The 22,936-nt window shown below is 36.4% G+C and overlaps 2 protein-coding genes across 2 annotated transcripts; both read left to right on the top strand.

The window, feature by feature from the left end:
• The first annotated feature begins 1,471 nt into the window (after positions 1-1,471).
• entpd6 (ectonucleoside triphosphate diphosphohydrolase 6) lies at positions 1,472-11,038 on the top strand. Its single transcript, XM_026285714.1, has 13 exons — positions 1,472-1,812; positions 2,997-3,073; positions 3,176-3,319; positions 3,643-3,718; positions 5,934-5,969; positions 6,166-6,254; positions 7,619-7,698; positions 8,585-8,649; positions 9,126-9,227; positions 9,367-9,507; positions 9,642-9,698; positions 10,137-10,252; positions 10,397-11,038. Exons 1-13 carry the CDS (start codon positions 1,560-1,562, stop codon positions 10,487-10,489), a joined length of 1,329 nt encoding a protein of 442 aa, XP_026141499.1. The 5' UTR covers positions 1,472-1,559; the 3' UTR covers positions 10,490-11,038.
• A 1,108-nt stretch (positions 11,039-12,146) lies between these two features.
• Positions 12,147-22,801, top strand: pygb (phosphorylase, glycogen; brain). The gene is made up of 20 exons (XM_026285715.1): positions 12,147-12,524; positions 14,374-14,475; positions 14,805-14,883; positions 14,974-15,077; positions 15,210-15,341; positions 15,749-15,860; positions 16,720-16,802; positions 17,278-17,421; positions 17,535-17,627; positions 17,910-18,056; positions 18,138-18,301; positions 18,498-18,612; positions 18,707-18,808; positions 18,909-19,056; positions 19,411-19,469; positions 19,969-20,110; positions 20,287-20,494; positions 20,755-20,889; positions 21,024-21,090; positions 21,470-22,801. Exons 1-20 carry the CDS (start codon positions 12,282-12,284, stop codon positions 21,620-21,622), a joined length of 2,532 nt encoding a protein of 843 aa, XP_026141500.1. The 5' UTR covers positions 12,147-12,281; the 3' UTR covers positions 21,623-22,801.
• The last annotated feature ends 135 nt before the right edge of the window (positions 22,802-22,936 follow it).

The following is a 22,936-nucleotide window of genomic DNA, read 5'->3' on the forward strand; positions in this document are numbered from 1 at the left end:
AATATCACTAATCATGTCAGTTTTTGGAGTGTATTCATTAATATAGCTACAAAACAGCACACTAACATTTACATATACTTTTACTCATTTAGCAGATGCTTTTATCCAAAGCGACTAACAAATGAGGACAGTGGAAGCTATCAAAAACAACAAAAAGAGCAATGATATATAAGTGCTATAACAAGTCTCAGTTAGGTTAACACAGTACACGTAGCATGGGCTTTTAAATAATATAATAAATAAAAAGAAAACAGAAAAAAATTGAGCAAGCTATAGTGTTAGAGGTCTTTACACATACACACACACACACACAATTGCATAATAAATGAAAAGAAAATAGAATACAAAAAGATTAGAAAGGTATTAGATTTTTTTTAAAGAATATAATTAGAATAGTGAATGTTAAAGTTAGAGGGTCAAATAAAGATGGAAGAGATGGGTTTTAAGCTGATTCTTGAAGATAGCTAAGGACTCAGCTGCTCGGATTGAGTTGGGGAGGTCATTCCACCAGGAGGGAACATTTCATTTAAAAGTCCGTAAAAGTGACTTTGTGCGTCTTTGGGATGGCAAAATCAAGCGACGTACACTTGCAGAACGCAAGCTTCTAGAGGGCACATAAAACACTAACAAACGTTTATCATAAACTACAATTATGAATCTGTCTACCAAAATAAGTTGAACTAACAAAATGTTATGAGTATAATTTGTATTGTCTTTTCAAACACATTATATCGGTTCTTCTATGACAACTGCTGCCAGTTGACTGCCGTGTATGCAAGGGCGCATACACGTGTATGCATTGTTGACTCATTAATACTGAGATTGATATCCACTCTCACACAATTTTTGAGAAATGAGACACAATTTAATTTTAATATAGTAAAAGTAAAGTATAAAGTTGTTATTTTGGATTAATATGTTCACCATATCTGTTTAGGGGCATCTCTATTAATTGCTTTGTACAGTATGTATGCCTATATATCGCCCAATAACCTGAGTAACGTAAACAAACAGATACCAAATTGTTGTATCAAATATTCATTATAAATATCTACAAATCAACAATTATCTTTAATGTACAACTTACATAACTATATTTATTGAAGTCTCAGCACAGTCAGAAAATCAGTGTTGACAAAATAACGGTATTTTTCATATAACGCGTCGGATACATTAAACAGAGCAGCTGTTTGTTTTTCAGACGCTCCGAAGTAACGTTACTAGCCTCAAAAATAATGGAATTATCTACATATCCCAAAACAATTATTTAAAATTTGTGTGATGAAGATGACATCATAGTTGTGGCATAATATAATTTGTTATATTTTAGTTTTTCATGTATTGAGTTATAACCGGTAAGTTATATAAATACGTCTACATGTAATTCTTTGTAAGTTGTAAGTCAGCTGGGTGAGTGATATTTCATACTTGTTTGTCTTCTAGCAAATAAAAAATCATTTTTATGATGTTTGTTTGTTTGTTGTGGAGGTAGTGGAGAGAGCTGAGAAGCCTACTGCATTTGGAAATCGGCTCCCCATCATGTACCTCTTGCTGCCATTATGAGGTTCCCAAAGCTAGCTTTCGTCTTTATGTTTCTGGTCTGTCTGGTAGTCTACCTCACCTACGTCAAACGCCATTATGATGACTCCAAACCACCAGTATCTGACCAACTGCCCCAGCATGGGACGGACAACCATAAACAGTCGACCTCAGCTCAGGTGGTCAGTGAAAACTTCCAGTATGGTATTATGTTTGATGCAGGAAGCACTGGAACCCGGATTCATATCTTCAAATTTCAGATCGAGCCAAATGGTACGTTAAAATGTAAAAGGTATTTGAGTCCACTTAGAGAAACACTGCCAAATTTTTGGCCTGTTCCACATAACAAAAACTTTTTCATAACAGTTTCTACAGAATGTTCTTCTGAAAATGTAGTCTGGTAACTTTAAATATATATAACAACAAACTAGGAAGCAGTGTTATTATTATAAACTAAAACTGTTGTTGTTAATTGATTCAAAGCTGAATTAAAATATTGAATTAAAATAAAATGTAAATGTTAGATAACATTAAAGCTGAGAAGAACTGAAATAAAAATAAAGTTAAATTGAAATGTAAAATAATTTCATAAAAAGAGCAAATGCAGATAAAACACTATAATAGTTTATAAATAATAATAAAATAGCACTAAATTATATTTATAATATAATATAAATTATAATTATAAAGTCACTGGTAAATGGTAAAATTCATTTAAAAAATGAACTGATGATGATTTTATAGTAGTAATAATTGTAATACATTTCATTGTAGAAATAAATGTAGTTATGGTATTTTGGAGGAAATTATGGTTATGGTGGTCAATTTTTGTATTGGCTGGTAGGATAAATTTACCTTTTAATATAAAACAAACTGAGGTATTTGAAAATTAGTAGCCAAAAGGTATTTGGACAGTTGTGTCTGTCATAGAAATACTGTAATGCTTACTCACCTAATTATTTATTAAGTTACCTGGCTGCCGAATACCATAGTGTCACTATAGTAAAAACCATCTAGGCCTATATGTTGACTGTGTGGGCATTATCCACAGATATGAGGTTTACTGCCTAGCACAGCACTGATCGTCTAATGGCTTAGTTATCGCATCCCAATTCAGAGCTACATCAGTTAAGTGCCGCTTTAGTCTTTATTGTTAAACCTATGATTGTCATATTATAATGGACAGCAAGTAGTCTATTGCTATTAGGCACACTCTCTTATGCACACACATGACTGTTCACATCCTAGCTAAGCCTCGTGGGTCAAAGGTCACATTGGAGAGTATGGTTGGATTTTTATCAGATGCTGAGACTTTTGTTTATGTTCTTTATTATTCAAAGGTTGATATGATACAAGCCATGTGGAACCGTACTACTGCAGTTAATGTTACAGATAAACAGTACATTTATGAATGTCTTTTTATATACACACTACAAAACTTCTTTGTGTTTTAACAGAAGCTCCTAAATTAGCCCATGAGACATTTAGAGCTATAAAACCTGGACTGTCTGCATACGCTGATGACCCAGAAAAGGTAACCAGTAATATGTGTTTAAGGTTTATAATTGTCTCTAGGTTGTTAATAGTATCTTTTTTTTGTCTGCAGTTTAATGATTATAGTAATGTTGTTTTACAGAGTAAGGAAGGACTGTTGGAACTGTTAAATGTTGCTAAAGACACTGTTCCTGAGACATTATGGAGTTCTTCTCCACTTATGCTCAGAGCCACGGCAGGGCTCAGACTGCTGCCTGGCGAGAAAGCCACAATCCTGCTGGACAAGGTCAGAGAACCATCAGTCACCAAGTAAACAAACATTCACTATATATAGCTTTAATACTACAACAACTTTTGGGAGGTGCTAAATGACACAGTAACATTAGAAATTCTGTGATGCACAGTTCCAATGCAACAGCAAACTTCCAAGGGTGGAGTAAAATCTATTGTTCTTTTGTTTTAATTCAGTAAGAATTTTAGAAGTGTGTTAAAGGTCATGGAGATGATAAGCTGTTTTTTTGTTTAGCCTGTCCTCTTAGTATTTCCTAATTATGTCACAGTATCTGTAACATGTCATGACATGTTAAATCTAAAATCTCTTTGCTGCAGGTGAGGGAGGTGTTTAGCGAATCCTTGTTCCTGTTTAGACCGGACAGTGTGTCAATCATGGATGGCACAGATGAAGGTACTGTGTCAATTACTTCTTTGCCATACTGTAAAAAAGTGAAAGTGAAAGTGACATGACATACAGCCAAGTATGGTGACCCATACTCAGATTTGTGCTCTGCCCATCCAAGTGCACACCCACAGCAGTGAACACACACACACACACACACACACACACACACCCCCAGAGCAGTGGGCAGCCATTTATACTGCGGCGCCCGGGGAGCAGTTGGGGGTTCAGTGCCTTGCTCAAGGGCACATCAGTCGTGGTATTGCTGGCCTGAGACTCACAACCCACAACCTTAGGGTTAGGAGTCAAACTCTCTAACCACTAAGCCACGACTACCCCCAAGTTAATAATGTCAGGTTTGTAATAAAAAGAGCACTTATTTTGAAATTGTAGTAGATTGTACTGCAATTTTTAAGCATTGTGTAACCTACCATATTTTCTGTAGGTTACAGACTTCCATGGTGACTTTTTGGCACGTAATACATTTAACAACAGTGCTTTTGATTAATGCATTTTGACAGTCAGATTATTTGAATAATTTATAATACAATATTTTTCAGAATAATAATTAACACTTTCATTTTAAGTCTAATTTGAAAATAAACACTTTAATGATATATGTTTGTAATGTGAATATATCAGGCAAAAAAAAGTACATAACAAAGTTAAACTTGAAACTGAAAATAAAAGCTACTGTAATTCACAATGTTAATAAATACTTTGATATGAATAATACTAAAATAACACTGCAGTAAATATATTTCCCACCAAAATACCATTGCTGCTAAAGATGGTCAGATTCTTAAAAAATTAAAAGTAGGGGTACTTTAGGGGTTTCTGTTCAAGAAGATGATTGTAATGTTGCAGTGCTTTGCTGTGCTGTGATACATGCAGAAGTCTTTCTGCCATGAATGTGGAACCAGCAGATGTTACTGTACATCTCTAGCTCGTCAAAAGCCTCTGGTCATTGCGGTCAAGCATTTGCGCTTCTGGCAGAAAGATATAAGTTGTAAATTGAAATTTTCTTCAGTAATAGCTTGAGCTGTGTGTATATTAACGATAGATAATGCATATATGGGACTTTAATCCAATCCTTTAAAATAGTTCACACAAGTAATAATGAGCCCAGGGGATAATGTCCCGTGTGCACTATAATCTCAGCAAACAGATTAGCACCCATTAATTTGCTATGCAGTAGATCCTAGTGTTTAGCAAAAGCCAAGTTGATACTACTTTTTTGTTGATATACAAGTTCTTTTTGCTAAATGGGTAGCAATTTATATTTGAGATTTTGTTGTAAAATTAATGCTTAAACTCTGCAGGTCTTATAACCGGATAATCTGAGTCTCATTATCAGTCCGAGTCTGAACTCTCCTGAACGCACAAGCTTACCCAACCAGATTAGTCCATCACAGCAAATCATACAGACTTATTGTTAATGCTGTGCGTAAGTGGTATATGTGAGGGAGACGGCAGGGATTGAGTTTATAGACACTAAGTGAGTTTGATGATTTCTGAAGGCTAAAGCCCCTTACTTTGTTAAGATGCAGCCTACATTCAAAACAAACAGAGTTTTAGTATAAAGATCTGATGATGCACTCACTCAGAGAGTCTCTGCGATTTGACTGGACCTTGACTTTATGTTAATGCTAAACTCTTTAAATTCACCAGCATATGTTGTACATTACGGTTCAAGTATTTCGGTCAGATTTGTTTAGTTTTTTCTTAAATAAATTGATATTTTTATTCAGTGAGAAATCATTGTTAATCAAGTGACAGCAAAGACACAAGGTTACGAATGTTATGATCTCTTTTTGAAATGTTTTTAATCATCAAAGAATACAGAAAAATGTTTATCATGGTTTCCACAAATATTTTGCAGCACTGTTTTCAACATTGCTAATAATAAGAAATGTTCCTTTAGCAGCAAATCACCATGATTCAATTCAGTTCCAGTTTATTTGTATAATGCTTTTCACGACGCAAATCATTGCAAAGCAGCTTTAAAGAATATTAAAGTTTCTACATTATATTTAGTAATACATTCTCAGTGGTGACTATCTCAATTTGATGTCCATATGACAGAAATGTACGGTTACATTAAAATCTTTTATCTAAAAAGTTCAAGGAAAATTTGACTTCTGAATGATATGAACTTTATATGGTCAATGGTGGTGTACAGCACTCTTGTACTAAAAATGAATGCACATTTATATTTCCACAGGCATGTCAGCATGGATTACCATCAACTTTTTATTAGGTAAGCAATTTTTAGTAGTCACGTTATATTTGATGTCCTCAGCAACAAAACAATGACAGATTATTCTCTCCACAAATTGATTTCCCTGCCCGCATGCCATTTTTGTTTTGTTTCTTTTCTGTTACTTGAAATTGTTTGGTTTGATCTTAGTATAATAAGTTAAAGTGCTTTAAAAAAGTCTTTCTACCTGTCACAGGTGTTCTTCATGGTACTGAAGCTCCTAAAGTAGGCATGCTGGATTTAGGAGGGGGTTCAACTCAGATCACCTTTGCTCTACAGGATGATGTAAGCCATGTACATGCATTTACTGTATATGCACATATAGCTGTAACCTCCTGCTAATGAAGCCTTGACGGTCCTAACAAACTACCATGATGGTCTCCCATCCTATGCATTAATCCGCAAATATCCTGTTAATCCGATAGGCCTGGTTATAGTTTGTTGTACAAAAAAAAAGTTCGTTGTGCATTGGGCTGAGAGAGTTAGAGAGATTCTTGGTATTGAACTAGGTCAGGTTTTGTACAGGGGGATTGAGTACCAATTTATCATGTCATTACACAGTTTCTCTGAGAGCTTTAGTTCCAAACATGCGCTCAGATGAGAACTGCCCTGCAGATTGCAGCTTAGTTATAGTTGCTGACAGATATTGTGTTAAATAAATAATGTATATTAAAACTGCCACAGTAGGAAATTGCTGACTAAAGTTGTATTAAATAAGAATACTGGACAAGAAACTTTCGGAAGCAGGCGATGATGAGATTAATACACACTAGAAGAGTAAAAAAATATTTGCTTTCTCTTTCTGTAATCCCTCCTGGTCTAGCTTTTACTAATCAGAACAATGTCTGAATTATGAATACTTCCTTTTGTTTATTTGCCTCTTTATGATGAATCCCTTGTTGTATTCCTCAATTGTAAGTCGCTTTGGATAAAAGCGTCAGATAAATTAATAAACGTAATATTTATCATTCTGCCAAATTCCCACTTAAAGGGTTAGTTCACACAAAAATGAAAATTCTATCATTAATTACTCACACTTGTGTCGTTCCAAACCTGTAAAACCTTGGTTTATCTTCAGAACACATTTTTTTTTTTTTGATGAAATCCAAAAGCTCTCTGATCCTCCATAGACAGAAAGGGTCCTACCATGTTTAAGGTGCAGAAAGGTAACAAGAACGTCAACAAAATGGTCCATCAGACATCAATGGTCCATCAGACTTCACCCCCCAAAAAAAAAAAATAATGACTTTATTCCTTTGATCCTAATAAGGCTCAGCACATGCATGTTCTGTAGAATACATTTTTTGTTTTGGCTTTTTGTGCACAAAAGTATTTTCATCGTTTCATAAAATTACAGTTGAACCATTGATGTCACATGGACTATTTTGTTGATGTTCTTGGTACCTTTCTGGACCTTTAACATGATAGAGCTCTTGCTGTCTATGGAGGGTCAGAGAGCTCACGGAATTCATCAATAATATCTTCATTTGTGTTCAGGTGAACGAATGCCTTATGGGTTTGGAACAACATGAGGGTGAGTAATTAATGACAGAATTTTAGTTTTTGGGTGAATTAACCCTTTAAGAAGTGAAGAGAGAAACATTTAATGCATCAATATTTGCTTGTTTGTTTGTTTTGCTCCTGTGCAGAAAACCATCCAGACCTTACCCATTGATTACGTGACATCGTTTCAGATGTTCAACATCAGTCACGCTCTCTACTCATACAGGTAAAGTGAGTCGATATTTGTAAAGTGGGTTTTTAACATTTTAGAGACTATATTGTCTGTTTTCTTTTTTTTCTTTTTCTGTTTTTGCCAACAAAAATATTTACAAACAAACCTGAAGCAGTTTTTTAACAACTCATTTGAGTCCTTGAGACAGTGATAAATGAATCGGCCACTTTGAATGAATCGTTTGAATGAATGATTCAATGAATTAGGGACTTGCTGCCACCTACTGGCAGTTTTAGCATCAACTTTTTTTCTGTGACAGGCCTAAACCAGCCAAGGTACAAGAACAAAAACACACTTCACAAAATATTGTTTGATTATCATAAACTTAAAAAAGTCTCTCCAAAATATCAAGAGTCAAGACATATTTTTTTTTTTACATGACGTGCAGTACTCTAGCACTATAGGGTGAAACCTCTGGCCGATGTTTGACACCGCCACCCATTGGTTCCTGTGCTTGGTCGGGGTGTCCAGGGCTTTCTAGGTTATGTGAGCTCAGTGTTTCGTGTGGGCAGCACATGTGTTTATGAGGCAGTGTGTGTTCGCCTCGCCTCACACTCCTGATTAGAGCGTAATCACACAAGCCTCCAATTACAATCCCATCTCCGGACACATCTCCAGATTACTAGAATTACTAGTTATTCATGGCAGGACATTTGACACAACAAACCCTCCAGCAGAGACCAACCATGCAAAGTCTGTACTCCTTAATGTACATTCTCATACAGCTCATATACTCATATGAAATTCTAAACTGTTTGACTTCTAGTAATGTTATAATATGTCATGTATGTTAAAATTTTTATACTAATTTTAATAAAATAATAAAAATATTTGTGTTTTGTATGTTCATTCCTTTAATGTCTCTTCTCTTTCTCTGTAGTTACCTTGGCCTGGGGCTGATGTCAGCCAGACTTGCTGTGTTAGGAGGGATTGAAGGACAGCCTTGTATGTGGTCTACAATCTCTCTTCATCTTTGGCTTTTAAAGACCTCATTCGCTCGATAAATAAGCCATTATCTAATCTCTTAATAACGCACTGAAGATTAATTCCTTGGTGGCCAGCTGTTGCACTGATTTAGCTGAGGTCAGAAAGAGAAATTGCCATCAGTGCAATAGCTTCCGCCTACAGTTCACTACTGAGATTTACATTTAGTACACTACAAATATAATCAGATTTTTTTGTTTATAGTTTTTTTTCCTGTGTACAAATGTATCCTGCTTCTCTCTGAGTGGGTTTTAAGGTTGTTATGAGTAAAGACACGCATGTGTTTGTGTAAACGTGTTTTTATGTTTGGTCACCAGGTGGCACTGCTGAGCTCGTCTTTGGATTTGTCCAAGTAGTGTCACAGTTATTCCACATAGTGGCAGTAAAAATACTGTGATGTGCATAATAAATCATTTGATTGCTTTGTGTGTTTTCAGTACCAGGACCCCGAGAACTGGTCAGTCCATGTCTCGCCCCAGATTACTCTGGACAGTGGGAGCATGCTGAAGTACTCTACACTGTTAAAGGGCAGAAATCAGGTATGAAAAAGGCTCTCTGTCTGGGTTAGGTTTTCATATTTTCAGTTTTATTTACATTAAGTACCTGTTCTCCCCAGAATTGTATCATTATAATATGTTATTAGATTTCATTTTCACTTGTGTGTGTGCTCTCTGCTAGGGGAGCCCATCTATGAGACTTGCCTTACAAAAGTGGAAAAGATTATCTACAAACGTGTGAGAAAAATTGAGGAAGGGAAAGACATGGACTTCTATGCATTCTCCTATTACTATGACAGGGCTGTGGATCTGGGCCTCATTGGTATGAGATTAGCCTGATTGCTGTCATTTGACTTGAATCAAACATTGTTGTTTAGATTTAAGAGTAACATGTAATGAGTAATGAGAAGATTAATTTTACTACTTCACTAATCACTTTCTGTGTCTCTGACTCAGATGAAAGTGCAGGGGGGTCTGTCAGAGTCAATGATTATATTGAAGGTGCTAAAAAAGGTAAGTGTGTTCTTTTAACAGAATGTAGGTGTGTTTGTCTGATTTTATGATGTCAGTATCTGACAAATGCAATAATGTAAATAAAATGTAATTCTTTTATTAAATAAGGATGCCAAAATTGATCCAGAGTGAAAAAAAACTTTACATTGTTACAAAAAAAAAAAAACGTAACATAAATGCCATTATTTCTACCTCCTATTCATCAAGGAATTCTAAAAAAATATATATTTTAAGGTTTTCACAGAAATATTAATAAGCACACCTGTTTTCAACATTAATAATGATCAGTGTTTTAGAATGTTATCAGATTGATTTCTGAAGGGTCATGTGACACTGAAGACTGGAGAAATGCTGATTCATAAATGTAAATGTACATTTTATAAGTAATCCACTCTGTTTAGATTTGCTTAACAAAACTTTAACTCTCTTCTTCTCCAGTGTGCAATAACATGGCAGCTGGAGGAATAAAGGAGAGTCCATTCCTGTGTTTGGATCTGACCTACATCTCGGTACTTCTTCAGGAGCTTGACTTCCCTCCTGATAAAGAGCTGAAGGTGTGCTACTCTTGATTTAAAGGATTGTGAAATAGTTGCTTCATTGTAACTTTTGGACACAGATTGCACGTTAACTGCATATTATGAAGAAGAATGGTGATGCTGTGATTTTTGTTTAACCCTATTGTTCGGTTTAAATTTCAGCTGGCAAGGCAAATAAATAACGTGGAGACTAGCTGGGCCCTCGGTGCCACTTTCCATTGCATAGAGTCACTCCGTAAGCATGGGACGTGCTGAAAACATAGACACTCGCAATGTTTGTTCCCAGCAAAGCACTGACTGATTTGAATGCTCTAGGAAAAATATCAACATTGATTGTATTTGCCATTTTGTCATTGAATTTGTTTACAATGTTTTTATGCATACCTCTGACTTTCAGAATATTTTTGTTTTCCTGCTAGTATGTTAAGCTATGAGTGAAGGTAAAATGTTTGTACTGGTTTGGGTGTTTTCAGCATGTCAGAATTGTTTCAGTCAGGGTACATTATATAAAACTGATCAAAAACACTTGATTGCCTCAAGCTCAATCAAGTTATTTCATTTTTACTTTATATTTAATTATTCTCTAGCTTCTAGTTTGATTTAATATATTACCCAGTATGTTCAAACAAATCATGTACTTATTATTATATATTATCTTCTCTCAAATGGAAGAAAAACAGACCATAGCTGTTGCTGTCATGTTCATGTACTTTTCTCCTGTAGTTATAAACTAAATGTGCCTATTATTAAACATAGGAACTATGTTTATATAAAATGCCATATAAATATAATCTTTAAAAAAAAGTTGAAAACTGCCCTGTTTGAAGTATTTAAAAGTGCAATTGCAAATAAAGTTCACAAGAAGGTCATAAAGTGAGACAGCAGGAAGTGGTCTGGCATGTGTGTGCTCCCATCACATCTTTCACCTGTTCAGACACCAGCAGATGTCACAACACTAAAGCCTGCAGGGGGTTGGGCGGCCCAAATGTCACAATTTATTACTCATTGTTACTCATCATAGGATGTTGTATTGAGGTTTGTAGAAAATGCAGTTTATTTCCAAATCCATATTTACAGTTTGATTTTCCTTTCCTTGTCTGTGAACCTGAAGTAACATCTCTTATCTCTGGGAAGCCTAGCCTAAATATATGGGTTTTTTGTTTGTTTGTTTATTCACATGAGACCAGAACTCCTCTCTAATCTCCATAAAAATTTTATTTTATTTATCTCATATCTGCCTGGTCTTTAGGATCAGGTTGTCTATGCAATATCCCTGTCAATAGTTTGTTTAAAACACAGCAAAAAGTCAAGCAGGAAGCTTGTATATATTTATTTATTGCCACCTGTCAAGACAGGCATAACATAAAATAGTTCTAGAATAATTGTGTTTAAAAATAGATTTAAATCAAGAATGGTTTGTCACTGCATTTCAGCTACACACAAACATGCAGACTTCACTTCTAAACCAGACTCCTCCCACTTTTAAAAGTTTTCCATTGGTTGCTTGTAAGTTAGTTCCATATACGGCCAGATTCTGGCTCTAAATCAATCCGGAATTATAGTTATCCGTATAGTCTGTATAACTATAAGAATGGAAACTGAGCTCTTATGAAACGTAAGGAAATGGGCAAGCCTTTACAAGTAATTTCTGTCCAACTACAGGCACAGAATTCTGAATATATTCCTCAACTTAGGGTGCGTTTCCCAAAAGCATAGTTGCTAACTTAGTTGGTTGGCAATGAGAAATTGTATTGCAACCAACAAAGTTGCTAACTTAGCGACTATGATTTTGGGAAACCCTCCCCTGGCTAGTTAGCGTTGCTGAGCTTATTGACATCTGACCCAGCCAATGACAATGCAATTACGAAAGCGTCACTGGCCAATAAAGAAACATTCTATAAAATCCCGCCCACTTCTCCAGTTGACATAGGGGTGTGTCTGAAAGAGTGTAGTGCCTGTAAAGTCATTGCACACCGCAGCTACCTGGGCATACAGCAAGCCAAGGTGTCCAAACGTTCATTCTTCGCTTTTTAAACGCGTTGTCAACATGTCCAAGCCTCTGACCGACCATGAAAAGCGCAAGCAGATCAGTGTTCGTGGTATAGCTGGACTGGGGGATGTTGCCGAAATCAAAAAGAGTTTCAACAGGCATCTTCACTTCACCCTAGTGAAGGACCGCAATGTGGCCACCCCGCGGGATTATTTCTTCGCGCTGGCGCACACGGTTCGGGATCACCTGGTGGGACGCTGGATCCGCACTCAGCAGTATTACTACGAGAAAGACCCGAAGGTACGGAGCTCTTCTTCCTCTTTCTCCTCTTCCTGTGCAGGCAGTCAGGAAGTGGCATTTTTGTGCAGTAGTGGGATACATGAAATGCATGTAAATTTAACTATTGCCTGTTTTTACATTAGTATATAAATTTGTAACTGCATGCGTATTTAAGTAAATGAATAAACGTTTGATGCATAAACCATCATATTAACGGTACATCGTAAACATTAACTGAATATTCATATTTAATTTAGCCTTGACATTCGTTTTCTCAACTTTGTGTTCTTTGCATTGACATCCATTTGGTCATTCTTTAACATGGGGTCATCTGTTAGTTTGTGCTTCCTGTGCAAAGTGTGATCTGTTCCTTGTCACATTAGGCCATCATTAGTAACTCAGTATTTTGCAACCACATGATGTTGTGTGCTCTCTAGAGCAAGTACAGATTACACGATACTGGTTTCACCAATGTGGTTTACACTATATGTTTCTGTGAAACTTGATGTTAATTGTCAGTTGATAACCATGAAATGTAGCCATGTATTTTGGGATAAAGCAGCATTAGATGGGAACTTTCTATGCTTTATGACTTTTTTCAGGATCTTATTAATTTATTATTTAACACATTTTGTATTTTATTTTCAATTAAGTGCACAAGAATAGTCCTGTTCCGAGAGTTTGACTGCTTTCCAGAGATTTGTGTGCTTTTTTTATGCATCTTTTGACCCATCTCTTAATGGAGCCAGATAGCTTTATATGGTTGAGCACAGCACACCAATATGTGAAGTGTTTCCAGGAACTACACTCTTGTCAAGCATTAAGCTTGTTGAGGTTCAGACCCTTGGAGAAACAGTAAAACACTGTCACTTTATTTAAACATACAGTATGCTGTCATTAAGCACCATCTCAGCACATGAAAATGAAGCAAGCATTTATTTATTACTGTGGTATTCAAATGTTGTTCACTGTGGATCTGAGGCCTGCAGCAGGCTGTGAACTCCTCCCTTTGCAGACATCTGGTGAATGGAATTTTATGAAAAGTTGATCCCATGCCAGAGACATCATATTAAGCATGTTGCACACCTCGATGAGACATGACCAGAGCATGAGTGTGACTTTGTTAAGAGGAAGAGTATATTAATGTGCCATTTTTGTTCAGTTGGGTTTAATTACAAATAGTTGATATTTCTGAACCGTAACAATCAGTTCTAGAGTTCAGTATTTTGCTTTCCTCTTTCTCTTTAAAAATAAATAAGAATATATTGGTAGACCATTACTTTTCTTTCCAGTTCACATAGTGATTATGCTGTGTTCCAGGCAGGTTTTTGAGCCCGTAAGTAATGACTTACCATGACTCACGACTTTGTAGCGTTCCAGGAAAGTCTTGCCAAACTGCCTGAGCGCAAGGAGTTGTAACTAGATTATTAATTTTATTGCAGCATTATATTGTCCTAAAATCTATTTTTCAATGTGTACCACTCGAATAAACACTGCATCCCTAGGCAATATTATCCGTTGGTGCTGCCATAGTTGTTTTGCGGGCAATGTGTCATCAGAGCTCGGAATTAGGAGTACATCAATCTAGTGCGAGTTCACAGATGAGAAGTGACGGGTTTGACTGCCGTTCCAGTGCACTTTCATGGGTAGAAGGTTGGAAAAACACGGGTTATGGGTTGTCTGGAATGCGGCATTAATTGAAATGTAAGAAGGGTGAAATTTCCAGAAAGCATCTTCTAATCTTTGTACATTGTATTGTCAGTTAGTTATGCAGTGTTTTTTTTTATCTACATCTTCTGCTTCAGATACAGATTCTCTGTAGACATGAACGCTCATGCAGTCAGATTTATCTGTGTGTTTTCTGTTGCAGCGGGTCCACTATCTCTCTCTAGAGTTCTACATGGGCAGAACTCTACAGAACACCATGATAAATCTTGGGCTGCAGAATGCCTGTGATGAAGCCATCTACCAGGTAAAGTGTGTCACTATTACTTCGCAAACTTAATATTTTAGTAGAGCGTTTGTTATTTAATTGTATACCCGGCCCACAGCTGTATTACTGTATTGCATCCAGATACTTTAGAAACCGATGTTGTTTTTTCATCTGCTCACCCACAGAGAGCGTATTGGGGATGTATATCAATTGCTACAGGCTTGCAAAACTGTTTAAACCCTTCCTTTACTTGAAGATGCTGAAACCTTGTACAAAAGTTAACCTAATAATTTAAAATGTTATTGCCCAATATGGTACTTGTCTTGTGTATATGTTTTTATAATGAGATGCATTTTTTTTATCTGCAGCTTGGACTAGATTTGGAAGAGCTGGAGGAGATTGAGGAGGATGCAGGATTGGGAAACGGAGGGCTTGGACGTCTGGCAGGTACCAGACTTAAAAACAAAACAAAACAAACAAAACACTTGTGGTAAAGTACACAACCTGATCGTAATTGGCATTCGCCTTCTCCTTCAGCTTGTTTTTTGGACTCGATGGCATCTCTGGGTTTGGCGGCATATGGATACGGCATTCGTTATGAGTTTGGCATCTTCAATCAGAAGATCACCAATGGCTGGCAGGTAAACCAAAACATTCATAGACAAGTATACATTTACCTTAGACTTATATTGAGTTAGTTGGACAAAAAGCCTCAATGTTTTGTTTTTTGTTAATGTCAAACCATTTAACCGTGGCACAACTCTGTTTATTAGGTGGAGGAAGCCGATGATTGGCTGCGTTATGGAAACCCTTGGGAGAAGGCCCGTCCGGAGTACATGCTGCCTGTGCATTTCTATGGCCGAGTGGCACATACACATGAGGGACCAAAGTGGATTGACACCCAGGTCTGTCAGTCATGATCTAGTGCAGTGACTGAAACTGTCCTGTTCTTTTGATATAGCAGGAGAAAAAAACAAAGCTAAATTAAAATACATTTGCAACCCGATAAACTACTGTATGTGTTATTAATATTAACTTCAAATAAATCACACTGACTCCAAACATTTTGATGGTAGTGTAATCATGGATCTTGTGTGCAATCGAATCTTGCTTGCTGCATCAGGCACAAGTGAATAATTTCTTGGTAATTTTTTTAATTTGTTCATTTTTTAAAAGACATTTTGTTTACAATCTTAGCACTGGGTTGGGTTGAATCTTTTTATTTTTTTTTGTCTATAAATGTAATTAAACAGAATGAAGCTTAATTAAAATAATTTAAATGAGAATATTTGTACCATATTATCTTTGGCAGGTGGTGCTTGCGATGCCTTATGACACTCCTGTGCCTGGTTATAAAAACAACACTGTCAATACTATGAGACTGTGGTCTGCCAAAGCACCTAATGATTTCAACCTACAAGAATGTGAGTCCAGACAATGATTATGCATTTACACACGTGCACATTCAGATCTTGTTCCATGTGTTTTGGTACTATTTCGGCTGTATCACTGTAAGTAAGTGACACCTTTGGTACTGGTTTGGGTGGAGGATCCCTGCTTCTGTGTGAGCTTAGATTGTTGCACTATTGTTATGCTTAAAATGTATTACAGTATGCTTGAAATTTCCTTGTATCATTGAAATAGTGTGTTGTGTTAAGTGTGATCTAGTCTAAACTTAGCTTCTTTCGTGAGTTGAACTTGTTTCCTGGGAGAATGGTTTCTGTGTAGAATACTAAATATAGGGTTCTTGCAGCAGCACAGAAACAGGAGAGCAGCTGGCAGCAGGCCAGTGTTACCCATAGATACGCTTGCTTTTGAGAGGGTCCTACATGAATGTTGGGCCTCTACATAGAATGTCTCACTCTATAATAGACATATGGGACTCTTAAGGTTTTGCGCCCAAATTAAGTCATATTTCCACATAAAACACTATTATTTTTCAAATGTGTAGATTGACTTCTATTAGTTGTTATAGATAATGCTTTTCTTTTTTGAGAAGAAAGGAACTTAAAGGATGCATTAAATTGATCAAAAGTGAGAGAGTATACGATTACAAAAGATACATAAATGCTGTTCTTTTGAACTCTTTATTTTAAGAATCCTGAAGTAAAAAAACCCACTATGGTTTATGACCACTAGCCTGTGAAAACAAAAGTATTGTGGCTAAAATGTTAGTGTACATGCTGAGAGTATTTCTGTCTGTTGTATCATTGATTTATGATGCAAATAATACAGTACGGGTTTGAAATACTCCTTTTTTTTTTTTTTTTTTTTTCTTTGTAGTTAATGTGGGAGATTACATCCAGGCTGTACTGGACCGGAACCTGGCAGAGAACATTTCCAGGGTGCTCTACCCCAATGACAATGTTAGTTCACACACCTCTCAATACTGTAAAACTTTGTCTGTGTGTGTGCCAGATGGAGAGAATGTACAGAGAGCAAGAAGATGTGAGATACCATGTGTGTATTAGTTACCAAAATATAATTTGTGTATATTTAGACTATGTAGATGCTGGTATGTAAATTATATATGCTTTAGTAGCCAGGCACAAGCTGAAAAAAAAAAAAGACTGAAAGTTCTTATCTTGTGCAACCATACCACAGATATGTGTAATGCAGTGAGGAAGTATGAAACTGTAATATGGAGTCCTGAGCAACAGTTGGCTTACAGTATGTCGTGATACACTAGTGAATATAGCTATTGTTCACACAGCTACTGAACTATACAGTCAGAAAACACAATGCTTGGTTATTCTATAAAAAAAAAAAAGACAAAATGATATAATTTGCTATTTGTAAAGCTTTAATATTGATTAAATTCTTTGTATATGCATGTGTTAGTTTTTTGAAGGGAAGGAGCTCCGTTTAAAGCAGGAGTACTTTGTGGTGGCTGCTACTCTGCAGGACATCATCAGACGCTATAAATCGTCAAAGTTTGGCTGCCGCGATCCCATGCGCACCTCTTTTGAGACTTTCCATGAAAAGGTGATATTATTTTAAATTCGTCGAATTGGTTGCTGGTCTTAAATTTGACAGAATCTTTTGTTTGAATCAACCTATATGCTTCAAACTACAATGCTTTCTAAACTGTCTCTCAGGTGGCGATCCAGCTGAATGATACTCACCCAGCTCTGGCGATTCCTGAGCTCATGAGGATCCTGGTGGATATAGAGCACCTAGACTGGGAAAAGGTGATGTTCAAACTAAAATTTGCTAATAATTAATTTATTCATAGACGTGCATTTACTGAAATTAGTTGATATGTCAGTGTTCTGGCACAAATTAAAAGCAAACTAATTCCTTGGTTTCTTCCTTGAGAAATAGACATAGTAATGCTAATGTAAAGAGAGTAACGTGTACATAACCAGCCAACTCAAAATAATGGGATTTTATTAGTTGATCTCAATTTATTTGATGTAATTTCTATTTATAATAAGTTATGAAAATGAGCATTTATGTATGTATGTGGGTAGGCATGGGAGATCACCACAAAGACGTGCGCATACACAAACCACACGGTGTTACCTGAGGCTCTGGAGCGCTGGCCTGTCTACATGTTTGAGAAGCTCCTGCCCCGACACCTGCAGATCGTCTACGAGATCAACCAGCGGCATCTGGATGTGAGGATCCACACACACTAACTCAAGATCATCGAGATGTTGTTCAATGAACCAGTTTGTCTGATTGAGCCTCTGTTGTAGAGAGTCGCTGCGCTGTATCCAGGCGACAGTGATCGTTTGCGCAGGATGTCTCTGATCGAGGAGGGCGATCCAAAGAGGATCAACATGGCCCACCTCTGTGTGGTCGGCTCACACGCTGTTAACGGAGTCGCACGGATTCACTCAGACATTGTCAAAACCACCGTGTGAGTAGTGTGCATCAGTTGTTACACAAGTATTTGATAGCAGAATTAATCTGATTTTTTTTTTCTATAATGTTGGTTTCAATTTTATTTTCGTGTAGAGATACCAGTTAGGTCAATGATATTTTTTCCCCATTGATATTGCTTCGATATTAGACATTTAGAACTTGGAGACATTTTGTATTTTTTGTGGTTTAAGGTTCAAGGACTTTTGTGAGATTGAACCAGAGAAGTTTCAGAACAAGACAAACGGCATCACGCCTCGTCGCTGGCTGCTGCTCTGTAACCCCGGCCTGGCTGACATCATCGCTGAGGTCACCTTCTTAACGAGCTCACTCTTTCTTGCTCTTCCCCAACAGGTTTTCTTTCCGTCCATCCCTCACTGTCTTGTGCTTGTTTTCCTTTCAGAAAATTGGTGAGGACTTCCTGACAGATCTTTTCCAGCTGAAAAAGCTGTTGGACTTTGTCAATGATGAAATGTTTATTCGGGATGTGGCCAAAGTGAAACAGGTCTACATTTGTTGTTGTTTGGTGGTTATGCATCATGATTTTTTTTTCTTGTTTCTGACTTGTTTGTTTACATTTTATAATTTTTTTAATTTTTTTTTAGGAGAATAAGCAGAAGTTTGCAGCATGTCTGGAGAGTGAGTACAAAATAAAGATAAATCCTGAGTCCATCTTCGACATCCATGTCAAAAGAATCCATGAGTACAAGAGACAACTGCTCAACATCCTGCATGTCATCACGTTATACAACAGTAAGAATTGCACACACAAATGATCCTGACAGGAACTGACCAAAGATATAGCACTTTTATTAATATTGTTTTGTCTTTTACTGGTACAACTGTTGTTGTTTTATTTTATTCAGTTGGAAATATAGATGTTCCTTTAATAGAAGTTTTCTTTTTTTGTAGAGTTGTATTGAAATTATTCAATAAAATATTATAGATTTTTTTTGTTTGTTTATCCGAATTTTGTAGGAGTTTCTTTTTTAAATAACTCCAATTAATGAGTGATTCAATAAATGGAATATATATATATATATATATATATATATATATAATTTATTTTTTTTTATTTTTATTTTTTTTTCATTCTGTAATTTCTAGGGATTAAGAAAGAACCGAACAAGAAGTTTGTTCCAAGGACCGTAATGATTGGAGGAAAGGTATGTGTATTCAATTGAAAATTACTTTTTTTAATTATTATAATAATAATAATAATAATAATAATAATAATAATAATTATTATTATTATTATTATGTAGATAATGGTCATAACTCTATTTGACTAAAGCTGGAGTTCTCAAACCATTAGAGGGCCTCAGCACACTTCTGAAGGGTTTACAGGTTGACTTAAAATTGTATGAAATTAAGATATAACAAATATTCAAACTTAACTGAAAATGCTAAAAAAAAAAAAAGAAAGAAATCTGATGTGTTTTTTTTAATTAAAGAACGTACTATTCCTGGAATCATGGAATCATTATTTATGGTTAATATTGACACTTGTACTTCCTGTTGGAGTCTGCTTTTTCATATGAGCGTCCTTTGAAAGTTGTGCTGGACAATGGGAGGCCTTCAAGTCAAAAAGGTTGAGAGCCTCTGCAGTAAGAGTCCTAAAATGTCTAAAAGGTGTTTTGTGTGGTCCTGTACCGCCTCCTACAGGCAGCACCAGGCTATCACATGGCAAAGATGATCATTAAACTGATCACCTCAGTGGGGGAGGTGGTGAATCATGACCCTCTGGTGGGAGACAGACTCAAGGTCATTTTCCTGGAGAACTATCGAGTCTCATTAGCTGAGAAGGGTGAGTGAATTTATAAACTGCTGATGTATAGCCAGAAAAAAGTAAGATCAGATGAGATTTATGTTTTGTCATGCAATAATTAAACTAATAAATGTTTTTGCTAATAGATGCATTATATATTTGAGTAAGTTATTGCGGAGTAAGTGATTGAATGTGTCATATGCTTTGTTCTTCAGTGATCCCTGCTGCCGACCTGTCCCAGCAAATCTCCACGGCAGGTACAGAAGCCTCCGGTACAGGGAACATGAAGTTCATGCTTAACGGCGCTCTGACCATCGGCACCATGGATGGTGCTAATGTGGAGATGGCAGAAGAAGCTGGAGAAGAAAACCTGTTCATCTTTGGCATGAGGGTGGAGGATGTGGAGGCCATGGACAAAAAAGGGTGGGAAAGTGTGAATGGATAGAAATGGAAGAAGACGGAAAACAAGGAAGCTTTAGGCTGGAGGACTGATGTAATCAAACAATGAAAGAAAAACAGAGATATAAGTCCCTGGTTGTGAGATTTGTTGAGTTGGAGTCATTTATTTGTGAGAAGAGAACATTCTAAGCTAAAATCATGAATTGCTGCTTTAATCTATTCTATTTAGCTTTATTTCCTTCATATTAAAATTTTCTTTTGTCTGCAATAACATTGTGATCTAGATACAATGCCAGGGAATACTACGAGCATCTGCCTGAACTGAAGCAGGCGATGGATCAGATCAGCTCTGGATTCTTCAGCCCCAAAGAGCCTGAACTCTTTAAAGATGTTGTCAACATGCTCATGGATCATGACAGGTGAGTGTTAAAGACTTCACCTATCCCTAAAAAAACTTGCTCCCATCTATAGAATTTATAGCTGTTTTATGTAACAATTATCAGACTCGTTATGCTTTAGTAAGAGGTGCCTGACTTCTGTTCTTCTCTCTCAGGTTCAAGGTGTTTGCAGACTATGAATCATATATCAGCTGTCAAGAAAAAGTGAATGAACTCTACAGGGTGAGTTGAGGAGTTTGGATATCTACCTGTGGTTTACCAATATGGGCTTTTTTCAGTTCCTGAGCCCAGAGTCAGTAGTAACATTTGATCATTGAAAATTATTCCATTAAATTACATTTTAATTATATATTCGAAACTAAAATATTTGAGAACAGAAAGCCTGTTTGTACCTGTTACAAGGGGGCGCTAAATGTCAAAATGACCGGTGTTCACTCACCGATTGAGCTACAGTACTGGCACTATACTGTGTATCATTCTACCACTACTCAAAATATATAGCTGACCTTACTGAACACACATATTGGTAAAACAGCTTTAAAAGCTTTTTTTTAAGCTTGAATTTGGACTGTACTTTATTGTTTGTAACTCTTTTCCTCAGAACCCGAAAGAATGGACCAAAAAGGTCATCAAAAACATTGCTGCTTCTGGAAAGTTCTCTAGCGACCGCACCATTGCAGAGTATGCACGTGAGATCTGGGGCGTAGAGCCATCTGACGTCAAGATCCCGCCACCTAACGAACCACGTGAATGAGGGAGTGGGCAACATGATGGTCTGATGGTGTCCACAGGTTCTCCCAGTGGCTTCACCTGATTCAGCTTTCTCTCACTATGTGAAGCATTTTTGAACTTCATCACTGTAGTGTACCCTCAACATGCATGCACAAAAACTAACTCTTCCATTTGCACTTACAATGTAGTAGGTTTTAAATCACAGTTACTTTCACATGCCTATACTTTAATTATCAATCATCATGGTTTCCATTTATGCACATTCAATTCATTGGTCATCTGAGACTAATTTATTGAAACTTCGTCAAAATTAAGTCCAGCTTCAGTTTCAAAGGTATTTATGCATCAAATGGTGTAAATTCTAAATTTTTGTGTACTCTTTGTTTCACTTTTGAGAGTAACGGTTGTGACTGATTATAACCAAGAACACAGTGGAACCGAACAAGAGCCTCTGAGTATTTTCTGAAGCCATCTGGAAACCATTGAAGACTTGAGTAACATTCATGTCCTAGAACATTTCTTAAATATGACAAAATATTTCACTTGCAACCACATTTATTCTGTCTAAATTCAGTAGAAGTAGTGTATTTGCCTTCAAATATGTGATGTAAGCAGTCAGAAATGACAGCCTTAAAAGTAACAAATGCAAACAGAATTGATATAATGACTTTAAAGTGCATGTGATGTGTTTGTTCGGTGGCCAAATAATCTTTTTATTCAAGCTTTCAATGCAGGTTAAAGGGTGCCTTGTATACTCACTGTGTAGTATTCAAAAATAAAAAAAAACATCTCTTGGTAGAATATTTCATAAAAGGCTATATGGCAGCTGGCTGATGTAAAGTCATCATATCTGTACTTTAAATAGTTTTATAGTTTTTGTCAGGGTCGAAGCTGATTCAGTTTGCTCTTCTATTTCACATAGCATAAACAAATTATGATATATTTGTCCTGTTTTTCATTTTACAAAGCAGCTTGAACTTAAGCAAATGGAAATTCATAAAGCAAACCCTGGCTTGAGTTTGAACTATATACAGCATATCAGATTACAGCGGTCGTTTGAATGTATGCTTATAGATGTGCCTTTGAACATTCACACTTTGTACCGAGGCCTTGTTTTCTTGCTCCATTTTATACACGAACTGTATACAAATAATGGTGTTAAAACCATGTTAACAAATAATAAAAACCTTGAAAACAAAAACTGTTTGCTGTTGACTTTATATGACTAAAGGTAAGTAAAGATATAATCAGTTCATTGTTTTAAAGATTGAATGCTGATGTCAAGTTGTAAGGCAGCATTCATATCATTCAGAATGGTAACGTATGGCTTGAAAAG

Source organism: Carassius auratus, chromosome 17 (assembly GCF_003368295.1).
Source record: "Carassius auratus strain Wakin chromosome 17, ASM336829v1, whole genome shotgun sequence".
Classification (NCBI taxonomy): Eukaryota; Metazoa; Chordata; class Actinopteri; order Cypriniformes; family Cyprinidae; genus Carassius; species Carassius auratus.

What these genes read in the sequence shown, in the direction of transcription:
- entpd6 (XM_026285714.1), top strand. Translation starts at nt 1,560, where the DNA reads ATGAGGTTCCCAAAGCTAGCTTTCGTCTTTATGTTTCTGGTCTGTCTG. An exon ending in AGGGATTGAAGGACAGCCTT is followed by an intron (nt 8,650 to 9,125) that starts GTATGTGGTCTA and finishes GTGTGTTTTCAG; the next exon opens with TACCAGGACCCCGAGAACTG. An exon ending in TGTTAAAGGGCAGAAATCAG is followed by an intron (nt 9,228 to 9,366) that starts GTATGAAAAAGG and finishes GCTCTCTGCTAG; the next exon opens with GGGAGCCCATCTATGAGACT.
- pygb (XM_026285715.1), top strand. Translation starts at nt 12,282, where the DNA reads ATGTCCAAGCCTCTGACCGACCATGAAAAGCGCAAGCAGATCAGTGTT. An exon ending in AGCACCTAGACTGGGAAAAG is followed by an intron (nt 17,628 to 17,909) that starts GTGATGTTCAAA and finishes GTATGTGGGTAG; the next exon opens with GCATGGGAGATCACCACAAA. An exon ending in TCAACCAGCGGCATCTGGAT is followed by an intron (nt 18,057 to 18,137) that starts GTGAGGATCCAC and finishes CCTCTGTTGTAG; the next exon opens with AGAGTCGCTGCGCTGTATCC.